The sequence below is a fragment of the Pteropus alecto genome, unplaced genomic scaffold, assembly GCF_000325575.1.
Source record: "Pteropus alecto unplaced genomic scaffold, ASM32557v1 scaffold79, whole genome shotgun sequence".
Taxonomy (NCBI): domain Eukaryota; kingdom Metazoa; phylum Chordata; class Mammalia; order Chiroptera; family Pteropodidae; genus Pteropus; species Pteropus alecto.
Window position 1 is genome coordinate 11918912 of NW_006494612.1, and position 18228 is coordinate 11937139.

At 37.1% G+C, this 18228-nt stretch overlaps 1 protein-coding gene across 7 annotated transcripts in view; it reads right to left on the reverse strand.

Moving 5' to 3' along the window:
* FAM184A (family with sequence similarity 184 member A) overlaps positions 1-18228 on the reverse strand; it is a 102748-nt gene that overhangs the window by 62365 nt on the left and 22155 nt on the right. For all 7 annotated transcript variants that reach the window (XR_001518163.2, XM_025042437.1, XM_015600137.2 and 4 more), the window contains exons 2-4: positions 2464-3318; positions 1833-1968; positions 506-687 (exon numbers count right to left, since the gene is read on the reverse strand). Coding sequence is in view for 6 of the 7 variants with exons in the window: in XM_015600137.2 (XP_015455623.1) it covers positions 506-687; positions 1833-1968; positions 2464-3318 (1173 nt within the window). In the remaining variant the exon portion in view is untranslated. The remainder of the gene's footprint in view (positions 1-505; positions 688-1832; positions 1969-2463; positions 3319-18228) is intronic.

The following is an 18228-nucleotide window of genomic DNA, read 5'->3' on the forward strand; positions in this document are numbered from 1 at the left end:
CACTTGGTATTGTAGATATCTGAAAAATTGGAATAAATATTCAGCAATTACTCTACAAATGATAAGTCTTACTTGTTTAATCTAGAAATTCAATATATTGGCATATAAATTTTCAGAGCTTGATGCTTGTCGTCCTCTTTATTTTTATAAAGATTTCCTAGGTATATATGTGATATGTTTCACTCATAAAAAAACAAATTTGATTAACCATAAACATACATTCCACTGAAATAAGTTTATTCAATTTCTGACTTTAAACACGTTGTGATGTCTTAAGTTTTTACATTCAAACTGGTTTTAACAAGATCTTGAACATATACACGATATGGGACAATCCAGATTAATATCTTTTTTTCCTCGAAATAAAAAGAAAAAATTGCTAGAGTTAAGAAATAGACTGTTACCCTGAAGTAGGAATAAAGACTCTAAATCAAATCTGAAAAGGAGGAAAACTGAACTTCTCTTTTCTTTCCTTTCTGAGGGGGTAGCCTCCATTGCTTCTTACCTTCTCCAGTTCCAGAATCTGCTGCTTCTGCTCTTCATCCAGACTCAAGGTTTTGCTTTGCAAAAAAGCTCTTTCTTCTTCAAGTTGAGATAATTTCTCATTGGCCCTTGATTTCTCTGATTCTAGATCTTTAATTGTAACCTCCTGGGTCATTTGAGTTGCTTGAAGCATTCCAATATGACCTACTCCCCCAAAAGAAAATCCCTTCAATTTAAAATCTGTTGCACTGTGGTATAAACAGTCTATATTTAATGACACAATTGTACTTAATACCTAAGTAAAATTAATGGTCTGCATGTATAATTACTACTTTGATTTTTTTCTCATGAATTCTAACATAAAGAGGAAGAAATCTATACACAGGGGTAAAAATGGCAACAGTTTAGCTGAAACTGAATTTGTTTTAGACAAGAGACCTGATGAAGAACAAAGACGGAGTAAGAGACAGATAAGAACAGCAAGGTTATGTAAAAATAAAATAATTAAGTGTTGGCTTTAGCTGAGGAATAAATAACAAGAGCGAAACAAAAAGGAAGAGGGGAAGATGAGGAGAAAGACAGGGAGAGGAAAAGTGAGTATGAGAAAAAGGTCTCAGAAAGCATGTTTTAGGGCAGTTCTCAAAGCACCCCAGACCAGCAGCACCAGCAGCACCTAGGAACTTCAGTGCAAAATGAAGCTCACCCCAGACCCACTGAATCAGGCTCTGAGGTTGAGGTCCAGCATGTGGGGTTGCAAAAGCTCTTCTGGTGATTCTCATCTCATACATGCTAAGTTGAAAAATTATTTCTTTAGGGAAAGTATAATCTTGGATTCACTGATGAACCAATCAAATTACATGACATTCTCAAAGAACTAGTTCAAATGGTTTCACCCAGCACACTAAACATTCAGGCAAAATGTAACTTCAGAACTGACATGGGTCACCCACATCCTCCAGTAAGGACTAGGAAATAAGCATGACAGCCACATCAGGATGGGCAACTTAGCTTTAGTATGTAAAATGATCTTTATTAATAAGACACATGAAATGAGGATTCTATAACTTACATATAATTTCATTAAATACTTTAAAATGCGTGTTTTAAAAGGACAAAGAGCCTTACATTTTTCTTTTAGTGACTTACTAACTGCTAACTCTTAATTTGCCTATAAAAATATATTTCTAAAAATAAGTTATCATGTCCCTTTTATGATTAGTTTATCCTTTTAACATATTTAGAGTCTAAATAATTTTAAAAAATTTAAAGAAAAACCAATTTTGTCTTGAATTAAGATTTAAGTATTGGCTTTAGCTGAGGAATACACCAAGAACTATAGTCAGACATACTAGCTTTGAGGACAAGATCTGAAGCTTGCAGTTGCAAACGTTCTCTGGCTGCTGCTAGCTCACTTTCCACCTCCTTGTGCTTGCTTAATAAGGCCATCTCCCCCTCTTTGGCATCATCGAGCTGTTTCTGAAGAACCTAAGAAGGATCAAATAGCCATTACTGATATGCAAGAATGATGCTAAGCTAAATAATTCACTTAAATTACAAACAGCTTTCTCTTATTCAAGAGTCACACTTAAGACTGCCTAGTTTTAAAATCTGTTCGGTGACACTTATGACCATTATTAATGAAGGAAAAGGAAAAAACAGATCCAAAGCCCAATATTTTAACTCTCCCAAACTACTTATGGAAAATAATAACATGCTGTTTAAATAAAATCTTTTCATAGAAAATAATCAGCATGATTTTAACTCCTCTTTTTGGACCTTTAACAGCTTTTTCAGGCTTTTTTGGGCTGGAAATAAGAATAACTGCAGAATAGCAAAAATTACCCATTCATTGATTTTCTTACAAAGGAAAAGTAGGAAAAAACAAAATGGAAAAAGAAAAAGAAAAGTTAAAATTGTCTAACTGAAAAAGAAAAACTGAGAGAAAAAATCCATGTGTTGGATATAATATACTTTTCTCACCTGAACATTGTTCTCTGCTGTAACAAGTGCTATCTGAAGCTTCTGGCATTTGTCATGGAGACTTCCTGCTTCATCCCGTACCATCTGTAACTCTGTCTTTAATTTCCCTATGGTTTTTCGTAAAATTGCCTCTTGTCCCTGTAATTCTTTTCTAAGATCAGCTTCCTTTTCTTTGCTAGCCTGTAGGTTCTCCGCTGTGAAAAGCTGTGATCTTTTCAAAGTATCAAGCTCATGTTCATAAAAGGACTGAGCTTTACTCAACTTGCCTTCATAATCCTCAATTAGCTTCTTCCGTTCCAGTCTTAGTTCTTCGAGGGTTTTGTTTAAGGCCTCCACCTCCATTCTGTGCAATTCCTCTGCCTTCTCCTGACCCTTATTTACCGAGGCACTGCGATCCTGTTGTGACTTCAACAGCTCTTGGATCTCCCGTCTGTGAGCAGTTCGCAAATCTTCCAATGCTAACCGTTTGTCTTTTTCAAACTGGATTTGGAGTTGTCCAAAACTTCGTAACCTTTCCTCAAATTTCCTTCTAATCTCTTCGACCTCTCTAGACATGGTTACTATGCGTTGGACATGCTGGGCTTCTGCACAAAGTTGCATGTCCTCGACTCTGTGCTTATAAGCTTCAAATTCTGTCAGAGCCTGCTGCTTCATTTTTATGTGCTCTTCTAATGATGCCTCTAAAACTTGAATCTTTCTCTTAAGGTCACACTCCTCTGTTACTTTGCCTTTATACTGCAATATTTTTTCTCTTGTTTCGGCAAGAATTTGTTGGATTTCTTCTTCGTGAGCATCTTTGAGGGCTTGAATTGCAGATTCATGCTCATCATTCTTAGTGTTCAAAGCATATATTACCTGCATGGTTTTAAGGAAGAAGAGAGAAGAATTCAGTGGACCATATTCTTTTCTAACTTGCGGTTAAGTCTTTCATCTGAGCTGACAGTTTTCTATGCATTTAATATCGCGTTGGTAAATATTATATAATGAAACTTCATGCATTGTTTTGTACTCATAGGTTGATTTACTTAGCAAATTTTTACCTTAGCATAATCTTAAAATTTGCACTTGAAGACTTTTTTAATTAGGAGTTTCAAGCATTCAAAATTAAGAATGTTTTACTACAAACAAAACAGCGAGGAATAGAGAGAGACAAAGGAGGCCATCTGGCCTATGCGAAAGGAGTTTTCTGTGTGGCCTGGTCTAGCTTTGCGGGGATCAGTAGAAAAGCCTTATAAGAAAGTCTCGGCCCTACACTGGTGTTCTAGAGATTAGAGAGGCTTTGCATGAGTGGAAGCTCTAGGCTCTAAGTTTTCCCAAAGACCTCTTTCACCTGTTTAATCTCCAATATATTTTAAATTTAGAAATTTCCTTTTCTGATTCTCTTGTGGTCCATTTTTAAAGCTGATCCTCATCTCTCTCAAGTGGTCTTCTTACAAAATCCAATTACTTTTCTGCTCACATATACCAAACGCTGTAGTTTTACTCACTGCCTCATTTTCCTCTGCCTCCAAGCAAGGTGGCTTGAGTGTTCTGGGTACCGGTCTTTATTTTCCTTTTAGTCCTTGGGTTTTAATGATTCCATTGAGATTTCCCAGGCCTTAATTCCAAATGATGATATGTTCCCATTCTTCTGTGTTCCCCAACACCCTCCATCATATATCGCTGCGGTTAAACAGAGCAATATTCACGACCACGACTTAAGGCCTAGAGATATGCCCACTTTCTTCTGAAGTAGAAAGAACTGAATGATAATCCAGAAGCTAAAAATCAGTGTCCTAGAGTTTTGCTCATTTGAATGGGATCTTACTCTGGCTTTCGAAATGAGTTCTGGCACCAAATACCAGAAGCTACAATTAAGATGTAAAAGTATTGCCATTTTTGTAGAGAACTTGTTCATGTAACCTGAGGTAATTAAGACAGACTACTTGGCTTTTCACATATCCCGGTAGTTCCAGATCTTACTGCTAAATCTCGGCTGTCACCTGCTAGGCCTTCCGCTGCACTTGCAGAAGGAAGGCACACTGAAGGCCTAGCTCTCTGCTGGAGCTTCATTCTCTTCACACAGGGCTTTGTCTTCCATACCCAGACCCTTGTCCATATCCTCACTTGTTCTGTTGTAACTATTTTGTGAGATGTTAACTGCACTGGAGGTAAAAAGATTGAGATGAGAGGACCTCATCTGTCTTGACACGGCTCTCCCTTCTCCTGCAAAGTCCACAGAAAAAATATATGCACAGAAGGGAAATAAATGCTTTTACAGTCTTTTTCTTTTTTCAATAACCCTAATTCCAAACCCCAAGTTATGTCTCCAATGAGCTAAATGAGATCCTCATGGAGTAATCTTTTCATTTATACATTTAGGCTTAAAGTTACCCAGTAAATCCAGGAAAGTTGTAAGGCTTCCTATTCCCTTCCCCCAGGGTCACACCTGCCTACCATGCTGATGGCCAGAAAAGACTGGAAGGAGCACTAAGGAAAAACAGGCCAGCTAGCCAGAGAGAAGTCCATTTGCCGGAATGCCTAGAGCAGAGCTGGTCTACTCCACAGGTCTCAGTTCCCAGGGCAGGTCTGTATGCATCCCCTATATATCTTGCTAAACACATGGAAGAAAAAGAAATAACCCAAAGATATGGGTTAAACACAAGTCACATCTTTAGCACTCTGCTCCAGGTAATGACCTTAAAAAAACAGTTCATTATGGAATTGCATATAACTGGGGATGAAACAGGAGAGGGAAACAATATGTGAGCTTCCCTTTGTCAATGATTTATAGAAATACTCTTCTCTAGCCTTTGAAGAGTCAGCTCAAGTCCTGTATTCTTTAGTAAGTCCTACAGGGCCACATAAACCCATGGGAATCTATCTTTTCTTTATGTCTGGTACTTCCATTTCCTTACCACCACTCATTCCTGAAACTCTGTTAGAATGATTAAATTTGGGGATCCTGACAACAGGTTGGAAAGCTGTAGGAGGATGTTAAAGAGCCTGGAAAAGTAGCTGAAGCTATAAAAGCACATTAGCACACAAAGGTGTGAATAAAAGGTGAAATTAAAAGAGACAGAGGTAGGAATTACAGCATTAAGTTAGAAAGAACAGACTAAGTAAATAAAACATCAATAAATAATAGGGAAATATTATGGTGAGGAGTTCTATTTCACTTTATATTCTAATCAAGGGGTCAGCAAACTACAGCCTGCAGGTAAAATAATATAGCTTCTGATTTGTCTCTGAAATAAAGCTTTATTGGAGCACAGCTATGCCCATTCATTTATGTATAGTAGTTCCCCTTATCTGCAAGAAATACATTCCAAGACTCCCCAGTGAATGCCTGAAACCATGGATAGTCCAGAATCCTATACACACAATATTTTTTCCTATACATTCCTATGATAAAGTTTAATTTATGAATTAGGCACAGTAAGAGTTTAACAACAATAACTAATAATAAAATAGAACAATAACAATATACTGTAATAAAAGTCATGTGAATACAGTCTCTCAAAATATCTTGTTGTACTATATGTATGGCATGGCTACACTGGACAAAGGGATGATTCACATCTCGGGCAGTACGAGTGGGATGACGCGATTTCATCATGCTACTCAGAACAGTGGGCAATTTAAAACTTACAAACTATTTATTTCCATAATTTCCCATTTAATATTTTTGGGTCATGGTTGACCACAGGTAACTGAAATTTCAGAAAGCAAAACCACAGATAAGGGGAGACTCCTGTATGGCCTACAGCTGCTTGCCCATTATAATAGCAGACTTCTGTTCTGACCTTATCAGACAAAAATTGGTAATCATTAATTAGTATCTTTTTCTGAATAATTACTACTTCTTAGTCTAAGGTAATATAAATGTTCTGTTCTTTGAACACACAGAAGATATGACCTCAAGTAGCAGAAGTGACCTAAACTGGATTTTAAACTGGTGAATAATTTCTCCAAGCTTCAAGTTTCTCAATGTTAAATAAAGATCATATTTATTCTACTCCAGTAACATCGTTGTTATATGATCAACCTACCTTTGACATTTTTAGAATAATGTTATATAAAGATTTTTTTGAGAAATATAAAGCACTATAAGATGGTAAGGCTTCCTTATCAGTTGTATCATTTATTTATGGAGAGAATGAGACTGTAAAAGAAACTTCAGTAAGTGATCATAATCATTCATAAAATTGACTATTATTTTCCATGTAGGAAAAGAAAACTCACTAACATCTCTTTTCATGAACTATTTTAAAAGACACCCGGAGCCATTTACAGTTTTTCTGGAACTATGAACATCATGGAACAGGATAGGACAATCATTTTGGCAATTTCATGCAATTTCACAGTTCCACTTTATTCCAATAATGCATAATTTAGTTATAAATTCAGGGTGAATAAACAGTAGTGAATAATTTTTACTTTTTCTATGAAAATTTTCGGATAATCTTACCCACAGATAAAATGAGAAAAATTCTACATCTTAGTTTTTAAAATGCCACTTAGGTAAAAACAGTTTCTGAAACAGTTCTCATTGTTGTTTGCTATGGACCAAACTGTGTCTCCTCCCCAACCCCACTCCCCAATTCATATGCTGAAGTCCTAATCCCCAATATGATAGTATTTGGAGATGAGGCCTTTGAGAGAGAATTACGGTTAGGCATAGTTATAAGGGTGGAGCCTTTGTGATGGGAATAGTGCATTTATACAAGGAGACACCAGAGAGCTTGCTTCCTCTCTTTCCCATGTGAAGGCACAGAGAGAATGTCTATGGTATTTTGTTATGGTAGATCACGCTACTATAGTGGAGATATATATATATAGATAGATAGATCAATATATATCTACGTATCGATATATATCTACAGATCGATTTGTAGATATATATCGATACGTAGATATATATCAATCTATACATAGATATAGACATAGGTATAGATATATATAGGCATAGTGGGGATATATATATCCCACTAAAATCTAAGTCATTAATAATGAAGTACATTCACTGAAACGTACGTGATAAACTAGCTTAAAATGTTTTAAGTGTATCTCAATTGTTGTATATTATACCAACAGGTTTAACGCTGCTAAGGTAAGGGAATTGTTGAAAAAAGGATGGTACATTCATACAATGTAATGTCTTCTAGAGGGAAAAAAGTGAGTGTGCATGTGTGTGCAGATGCATATGTAAAGGTGTGTAAAGAAATATATCAAATTTTAACTGGGGATATTCAGTATTTCTAAACCTTTTATAATGAATGTATGTTACTGTTATAGTCAGAAAACATTAAACCCTTTTAAAAGGTTAACATTAACAGTGATAAAAGAATGAATCAATACTCAAAATGCCTTAGTGTTCAAAACATATAACAATGAAAATGAAAACAAAACATTAAAGAAGTATTTAATTACCAACTGACAGCCTGCAAGTTTCTCTAAAAATCACCTGCTGAAATAAAACTTATTTTTAAAAAATCATATTTAAACTTTTTAAAGAATATTGAATATTAATCATTATACTTATGGAAAAGAACATATATTTTGAGGAAAATGTAAAAAATCCAGTTACATAGATAAAATTTGATAGCTTACTAGCAAATCTTTAATGGGCAAGTCCTACTTCATTCATTCTTTCCTTCAACAAAAAGTTACTGCACACTTACTACTGTCAAGACCTGTAACTGGCACAGAAAGCAGAGCAGTGAACTGGATATGTGTATGCAGCTTAGTGGAGACTGACCTTAAAGAAATATTTACTCAATTAGTCAAAGTAAAATTTTGATAAGTCTTAGAAAGGAGATGAAATACAAAATTAATCTTTGCAGAGGATGTATGAGTTTTCCTTTATTTTAGGTAAAAAGCTTATCTCAATCAGAATCTCTTAATTTAATCAAATTTTAAGGGAGAAAGTATACAGAGAGATTTCCAGGCTAAAGGGACAGAAAGAGCAAAAGCCATAAAGATGAGAAAACACAGGATTCGGTGAGGGGAAGATGGGCTCTGGAACTAGAAAGGTGGGCACGGCCCATACTACAGATATGCTCATCGCTGCTGGGCTGAACAAGATCCAAAAGGAAGAAATTACTGAGAAAGAATGAAAAGACTGAGGACCAGGACACACAAAGGGAGGCAATGTGCTGACAGAGGTGAGTAAGAGTGTAGTGGAGGCAGGACACTGAGGTCCAGGATGTGACAGATAGGCCATGGATAGCACTGGAGGCTGAGCAACGATCAAGAAAAATGGAAACTTGAAGCCCCTGCATTCAGAATCTAAATGTCAGAAGTAATCTTTGAGAGAGCACATTCAGTAGAGTGTTGAAGGCAGAAGCTAGAGGAAAGTGGTAAAAGTGGATGAGTGGATGTTGAGTGAATGGAGGCAGTTAGCTGGTAGAGAAAAACCCCAAGAAATGGTTGGTAAAAGGAGGGAAATACCTAGGGAACTAGGATGATGGCTGAGGAGGCCGCAGAGCCCAGAGAGAGTTTTTTAAAAAGAGGGACTGAAAGTACAATCCAGGGAAGGGATCATTATTACACCAAAGTCATGGAGAAAGTCTGAGGCCAGGACTGCCTGACACGGGTGGAAAGACTGGTGTTGGCTGAGGGCAGAGAAAAATTCCTCCCAAGAGAGTGAAGATAAAGACTGAGATACGAAGTAGAGAGGGGGAGTGGGTAACTCCTGTCTGACTGCTTCATGCTCCTCCGTAAGAGGAAGATGAGATCACCTCCTTAGAGCACAAGAGCCATCAGCAGCTTCTTTCCATTGTCCATAAAATGATGCTATAAACCAAGTGAGGCCAGCCTCAGCCTTCCCAGTACATCTGACTCTGACTCAAAATAGACTGAACCACACAGCAACCACGAGCAGACCCTTCTCATCACTGCTCCTCCAGGTGATGCTTTTCCTGTGAGTCTCAATCTTTATTTTTTGCATATTTAAAAATTCTGGATACTTGTTCACTTTCCCTTTCTCATCAATGTCAGATAGAAATATAGGCCAACAGTGTGTGGGATGGGGAGAAAACACCCTTAGAGTATATATACTCTACACTGAGACACAAGGGAACTTACAAAGTAGTCAAGGAGTAATCTCAGATGCAATAATTTTTTAAGAAAGATCTGGCACATTTTAAATAAGAGAAGACTATGTTTTTATAATTCTGTTTTTATTATTAAACCCTCAGTTCTTCCAGTCGAGCTAGTCGCCAGAACATTACTTGGGTCTTAAGGCACCAAAGGTAAAGAATATTGAAAAAAGTCTCTCAAACTTCTAGTGGGTTATTAACCTCTTTCATGTAGGGTCTATTTTATCTGATCTAGCGCAGTAACACAGACCATAGCTCTATACTTCAATTTATATTCAACAGCACTCCCAGACCAGCTTTATAAATAAAATGTTCACAAAATATCAAATATTACTGATGAATTCTAAATAGCTTACTTAGGGAATCTAATGTTTCTATGAAATGGTTTGCCTTTTGGAGCCTGTATGTTAGTAATATCCTTACTATATAAGGGCATGTTAATAAAATGTGTTTAAAACTGTTTTTCTTGTAGAGGTGATGAAATTGTCCTTTGCTTTCTTGGGTGAGGTTTGTAAGCCAAAGCCCAGGCTTGAACTGTTCATGACTATGGAGAGGATTTTAACACTCTTTTATAAAATGATATGAGATCTCAACCCTCTTAAGCCGTATACCCACAAAATACTCAGCCATATATTCGTTTGTCGTTAATGATTGTAGAATTGGATCTACTGGAGAGATGCACTGAAGAGATGGAGTTTAAGGTGGGTAGGAGGGGAACAGATGCTACCCATACAGAGCAATTTAGTCCTGGCAATGAACTACTTCCTTTTTTTTTTTTCATTTCTTGGTCCAGTATCTTTTGTTTTAAATTAGAAACAAAAATAAAACACAAAGGCTGTTCTTCATACATTATGTAATCAAATTAATTCCAGCAATAGACTTACATTGAAAAGAAACATTTACAAGGCAGTTAACAAGAAAAAAGCTCATTTGGATTTATGTAAGCCAAGGGCACTATAAAACCCTAATTTAAAAAGGGCTTTAAAATCCAATTGCTTTGAGAATTACCTTTAAAGATATGTTTGCTCTCTCTGAGGTTCTATAATTATTGTTGAAAAAGTCTTCTGAAAAATATTTATAAAGTCTAAGAACATTAGAGGTATTATCTTCTATGGTAATATATAATAAATACATCTGTTTCCCCAGAAGATTTAACTTGACTTCTAAAACAGCAAACAGAAGTCTTCTTATAAGGCTTATTATTTAGGGTCCATGCAATGGGATCTGTGCTACCAAACTTTTAACAACTATAACAAAAAATCAAACAATCGACAAACTTTCAGTGAATGCCTTACCATGTGCTCAGTACTTTTTTATATGCGTTCTGGCAAAGAAAAGTATAAATGTTCTTAATCTTACTTAAATAGAATTGATTAAAACAAAATATACACAAAATAATGGCAGACAATTTTAGATAATACATGTTAAGCGCCAAGCTGTAGCGTATAGAATGCTGTCCAGATTCTAGAGCACAAGGTGTTTTCAGTGGAGGAGCCTGGATGGAGACCACAGTAAATAGGCTTAAAAGGACAAAGTGTATTCTAGAGAATTGTGAGGAAAGCAACCTGAGTTTAGGCACAAGACAGAAATGATTTTAGTGGCCGGTGTGGTCAGATAACTTTGAACAGAGAGAAGGGTCAATGCCAGGGAAAGCCAGTTAAAGTTTAAAACGTTCTTGGTGATAAATCTTGTCCCTGCAATTTAATTAGGAAATGGGTGTCTGGTAATTAGGAGACTTAGAATCTAAACATACTTTTGTGTTTGTATGATCTTAATAGTGCTAGACAATGATTATGAGACACATTTTTTCATGTTTAAACATCTCTTAAATCAGGATGCCTCTTACAATCAAGTATCATAGTTTGATAGCCTTTTTTCCCCCTTAGTGGTAATATAAAATAAAGATGCATTCTTGAAAATTAAGCACTATTATGAATCATGAGTGCTATGAAGCCCTTAGGAGGAGTGGATGAGTAAAGTGTTTTATGTTTAAAGTAGAACATAGTCAATTCCCAACTCTACAAAAAATTGCCTGAACCTCTTGCTCACAACAGAAGAGACCATATGGTCTAGAGCAGGAAGGAGCAGGAACATGTCTAAATTGAATCCTTGCAGAAGTGAAGAGTTCAAGCCAGATAGTTTAGAGGGTGTAGAGACTGTAAATGTAGAAAGAGTAAAGGATTTGTCAAGAGTGGAAGCTGTAAAACCTAAGTGTTAAGAGGGAGAAATGCCACTGCTAAGCGAGGCGGTTTGCTGAGCAGGGCGCTGGAAGGCCCACGGTGAGATCTGGCTCCACTGACATTGTTTCCAAGTTTGCCCAGAGCAGTCAAGCCCCCAGGCCATCAGGTGGATCACGCAGACAGAGAGGTTGCTCCTCCTGCTTTGCATGTAAAAAATCGGACTGGCAGTGAATTAAGGAAAGAGAGCTGGAAGAGCTCCAAGCTTGGGGACAGTAGGCACAGAGGAAGACAGGGATGAAAAGAGGGACTAAGAGCAGAAGATTCAGTGAAGAATCTAACAGGCCACAGACTGGAGAAAATATTTGCAAGAGACACATCTAATAAAGGACTATTATCCAAAATATACAAAGGACTCTTAAAATTCAACAAGAAAATGAATAACCTGATTAAAAATGGGCAAAAGAGTCAAACAGATACCTCAACAAAGAAGATATGCAGATGGTAAAAAAGCATATGACAAGATATATCACTGCGGAAATGCAAATTAAGTATGAGATACCACTACACACCTATCAGAATGGCCAAATCCAAAACACTGACATCAAATGCTGACAAGATGTGGAGCAACAGGAACTCTCGTTCATTGCTGGAGGAAACGCAAAATGGTTCAGCCACTTTATAAAACAGTTTAGCAGTTTCTTAAAACACTATACACACTCTACCAGATGATCCAGAATAATGCTCTTTCATTTTTAACCAAATGAGTTAATAACTTATGTCCACACGAAAACTTGCAAGTGGATAGTTATAGCAGCTTTATTCATAATTGCCAAAATTTAAAAGCAACCAAGAAGTCCTTCAGTAGATGAATGGATAAACTGTGGTGTGTCGACAACAGAATACTACTCAGTGCTAAAAGGAAATGAGCTATCAAACCATGCAAAGACAAGGAGGAAGCTTAACTACATATTATTAAGAAGCTGATCTGAAAAAGGATATAAATTGTAGGCATATGACATTATTGAAAAGGCAAAACTATGGAGACAGTACAATGATTAGCAGTTGCCAAAGAGAAGGGAAGGATGAACGAGAGGAGCACAGAGGAGTTTTAGGTCAGCGAAATTACTCTGTATGGTACTATAATGGTAAATGTATGTCATTACACATTTGTAAAAATCCAGAGACTGTACAACACCGAGAGTGAACTCTAATGTAAACTACATACTTTGGGTGATTATGATGTGTCAGTCAGTGGGTTCATCAATGTAACGAATGTTCCACTCTGGCACAGGATGGTCATAGTGGAAGAAGCTGTGTCTCTTTGGGAGAGGGCTAATAGGAAATTTGTACTATCTGCTCAATTTTTCTGTGAACCTAAAACTGCTCTAAAATATAAAGTCTATTAAAAAAAAATATGAGTCCCCACTTCCCCTCGCCTGCCCAGATTCTAAATGCCAGGAGTCAGGCTTATAGGTCCCAGGTGGAAGATTAAAGAATCTTCTGGAGAAACCAAACCACTCAAAGAAAAGACCTATTTACAATGATATTTGGATGTTGTCATTCAGGGGAAAAAAAAAACCCGATGGACTTCTACTTTCCACCTAGGATGTAGAAAGATGGAAGGAGCAATGTTCCACACTAACAACAAAAAATATCCAACAACCTACAAAGTCATGAGTTTTCTTAAACCTATTAGAGAGCTGTGATCACAACACAACCTCCTGGCTTTAAATCTAGGACAAGCCTCCAAGGACAGATGGGACACAAGCACTGGCTCAGCTATGGCAGAGCACAGAAGGAAGATGCAGATCTCATACAAGTGGGAATAAAGAATTCAGCTAAAATTTATAACAATGTGTTAAAGGTAAACATGGTTGCTGAGAGTTTAGTGAGACTACTCCATAGCACTGCTGCTCTGACACACACTTTTCCATGGTCAAGAGGCCTGCAGTGGTCTCCAACTGAGTGCTTATGTCCTAGATAACGGCCCAAAGAGTCTCAAACGAATGCAAGCTCCTATCATGACTACCCGAGCCCCCTTGTGATAAGCATCCTCCCTCGCCTCCCAAAGCCTTCCCCTTGTGCATCCCTGAGATAAATCCCCACACTCACTCAAACCCAGCTCTTTTTGATTTGAACTAACCGTCTAGCCTTAGCCCAGGAACCCCTAAACACCCTACTCACAGACCTTACTTAATAAAAGCAGGTGCCCCAGGACGAGCCCTGCTATCGCTGCCTGTACCCTGCCTTGGCCTCCCTGAGAGACTCCCTCAAGGTGTGACAGGTACCTCTCCTCTAGGAACTGTGAGTAATGACTTCTCTTTAACTTTCCCTTGCAGTCTTTTGTTGAACTGAGGCTCACCATCAGACACTCCAGGGCTCTTCCTTAACAAACGTTAATTTAACAAAGTCACAACAGTGGGCAAGTGTAAGAATACAGAACCCATGGGACCTGCAAATACAGGGAGTGTGCCTACTCAGTCTCTGCCATGACTTATAGTGAGTGACCACCAGGAAGACTGCAGATTGGAGGAGAGCAGAGAAAGTTTCCCTCAGTGAGACAGGCCGGCCAAGGCAGAAAAAGCACAAACCTCACTCAGATCCTTCTCACCTGAAGAACAAAAGCCCTAAGCTACAGGAGGGAGGGTAACAAACCCTGTTTCCCCACTCCACCCTACAGTCCTGCCCCCACCTCCAAAGCACAGGTGATAACCAGCAGAAGCTAGAAGAAGAATGAGTAGAAAGGAAGTTACTGGATAAAAATGAAAACAAATATCAAAACTTTTGGGATGCAGCTAAAATGGGTTGGCAAACTAGGTCTACAGCTTGTTTTTATAAATAAACACAGCTATAACCATTCATTTACATACTGTATTATCTATAACAGTTTACCCACTATAATCGTAGAAATAAGTAGCTGCTACATAAAAAAATATTTCAAATCCATAATCCAAATTTGCATCTCAAAGACCAGAGTAGGAAGAAGAAACTAAACCCAAAGTTAGCAAAATAAAGGAAATAATAAAGATTAGAGGGAAGATTAATTAAATAGAGAACCAAAAATAGAATCAATGAAACCAAAAGTTGGTTCTTATGGAATGATCAAAAAAATTAAAAAGCCTCAGGGAAGTCCATTTTCATCACTGCTATTCAACATTGTACTAGAAGTCCTAGCTAGAGAGAGATTAGGCAAGAAAAAGAAATATGAAGCATCTAAATTAGAAAGGAAGAAATAAAACTATCATTATCTCTATATGTTGAAAATCCCAAAGAACCCACAAAAAACTATTAGAGCTAATAAATGAATTCAGCAAATTTGCAGAATACAAGGTTAACACACAAAATCAGTTGTGAACCAGCAACCAAGAACCTGAGAAAGAAATTAATAAAACAATTCCATTTATATAGGTTCCAGAGATATGTCTTGTATGCCCCAAATAATTTAATATTAACTGTTAAGAGTGTGAAGTTTGCAAGTGTAAAGAAAAAGAAAGCCTTACAGTCAATACTGTGGCAACTACATATAATTCTTAGTTTATTTCATCTATGTTGCAATTTCTAGAGAATGATAGCTACTGATATCATTAATGTATGTGGTGATTAGAAATTACAGTGCTTTATATTCTCTCAAAATTTTATAAGGTTGATCTGAACCTGGCTCTGTACCCAGAAGTATATTACGTAGGTGAACAGCATCCATCACGCATGTTGAGACAAAAAAAGAGATTGACAAGGACCACAATTCTGGGATCTTTTCTAATTTGGAATATTGCAACAACCTCGGCTTGCTCTCAGAGCCACATAGGTTCTCCAACCAATTCCTGCTCCTCCATCCACTCCTAGGATTTCTTATATCCTCAGGTGGAAGAGAAGTGAAACCAGAAATGACATTCCTTCCTTCAACTATTCATCCACTTCATGGTTCTATGGTGATATCAAAGACCTATGCAAAAGAAAAATAGCTAATTACAAAGAAGCTGGGAAACCCCTGCAATACTGCTAAAAAGATAATAAGAGAAAAAGGCTTGTTCTTCTCTTCCATCCACCAAAACACAATGCTATAACTGTCTATCAGTTTCTCAAAACCCTGTGCTTTTTTGTTCTTCTCTTCTAGTTATAACAAGGAAAGAAACCCTAAGAGGAACAAGACTTTTTTAAAAAACTTATTTTCTTCTAGTTGTCCCTCCTCCTAACTGTTGAGCCACATACACAAGCATCTGCTGGGGCTGGCTCTGGCTCAGGTCACGTGCAGACCCCTTAAAAGCCACTCCGGCATTATGCCATTCCCTGCCAAGCCCTACTTCTCCAGTAGAGGAATAACCCAAAAAGCAACAGTGGTACAGTGACTTAAAACAGAAGACTTCTGTCCTTGGTGACTGTACCTTGGAGTAGCAGGAAGCAGAATAGGAGTGGAGAAAGAATGTGGAGTAGTCTACAACAATGGCAAGAGGGCCCAGACAGCCTGCCATCCTCATGCACAGATGGAGATGCATAAGACACCACAATGAATATAGTAATGAGGGTGGAAAAAATTCAAAGCTGCAATAAGAAAGATTTTTCTGTACTTTCATACTCAACTCAAACAAACTATCTTCTCGAATACAATAAAGCCAATTGCTGTTTTTTAAAATATTTATACTTCAAAAATCTGGATTAGGGAAATACATAAATACTTCATAACTAATTATGTTTTTTTTTCTTCTGCGCCTTTGCCAATACTTGTGTTCTCCCTGTAATATCCTTGGAATATCCTCCTTCTGTCATATCGTTATCTAAAACTATATTTTAAAAAAATCATATGTTCTATGTGTTTTCTGATTACTAAAGTAATCTTTGTTGATTGTAGAAACTTTAAAAATATGTATAAAAAAAGATATCTGTTACCCTTTATCTTATTACAATGGTTACCTTTTTTTTCCCTTGCATCTCTCCCCTTAGTACTTAATAAGGGATTGGATATGGGAAATAAGATACCAAGAAGAATTTTAAAAATAACACCAATATTTTTAAGCTGAGAAGTTAGAAAAACAGTTGTGTCCACTATGGAAAAGGTATACTTTGGAAAGATAATTGCATCATGTTCTATTCTCAGATGAACAGACAATTGTCGTAACTGTGATACCCAAAAATACACCATAATTTTTATCATACCTATCTGATTTGTCAGTATTATTGCTATTTTCCATTTCTATTTTCCTTCTCAAAGAAAATTCAGAGAGGTGCATACTATATAATGATCAATACTGCCAAAATTGTATCTGTAAGACCATGTAAAAATATATTTTTAAAATCTACTATAACCATCATCTCTATTCCAACTAGCATTTGAAGCCTAGGGAGACCCACAATATGTGGGTTCCTATAATATTTTGAACATATCTCTACTATGAGAATTATTTAACATGATAGAACATATTCTGTCTGTCTGTATTTTAACTCTATATTAGGTATCTTTGCAGTAACTGGATATCTTATATGTAAAAATATATTGAGCAATAATGAACTGTCAATCAATGTTTTACACATCTTAGGAGGTTCTATATATCAGATATAACTTTCATTTTAGAAATTAAAATTCTAGTTGCACTGTGGAGGATATATGGGATTGGGTGAGACTATAAAAAAGTCAAAAGGCATTGAAATAACTCAGGAAACAGCTTTGAGGTTCCTAACACAAACCTTGGTGAGGAGAGATGTCACCTGATTGAAGAGCTATTTAGGAGATCAGACATGGCAAGAGAATCTGGTGGTTGATTGAAAGCTGGAGAAAAGATATAATCTCCCAGTTCTTCAGTCAGTCTGTCAGGAGATTATACACCTCTACAAATTTCATTCTGTCTTCAACTGGGGCTCATACCTTACAAATTATGGGGGACTTTTATAGCACCTACTGAGATTACTCACATGCCACTGACACCATCCCCCCAAGCCCCTATGGTGTCCTGCTGTTTCAGGTACACCTAGGATGGAATGGATATAACTCAGGAGCCTTTGACTCCACTCCCAGGTCTACAGTACTGTTCTTAGCTCCTGTGTTCCCAGCAGATCGGGCACTTCTAAAAACACATCACCTCAAATTTCCCTAGCGTTCTCTGAGGCTAATTGTGCTTAACCATCTTTCTACCCAATAAACAAGGGGATATTACACTCCCATTAACAACTTTTGATCACTATGGCAGCCATTCTCAATTTGATGTAGGGGTAGGAAGTAGTATAATAATCACCAAGTGGGCTTTTTAAAAACTACACATTCATTCCTCTACCCCATTCTAATGGCCACAAACTCACCAAGGGGAGTGACTGAGTGGAAAAAGGATTGAGAACCACCTACTGCCTACTTAAATATGAAGATAAGGGCCCATAAAATTCAGTAATTAAAAGGAAGAAATACTTTGCCAACCTATTTTATAAGAATGAGAATTCTGAAAGGTAACAGTAGTATCCCATATTGAATTCTAAGAGAAGTTACTCCGTGTTTTTGAAATATTTTTTCTGTTGTTTCC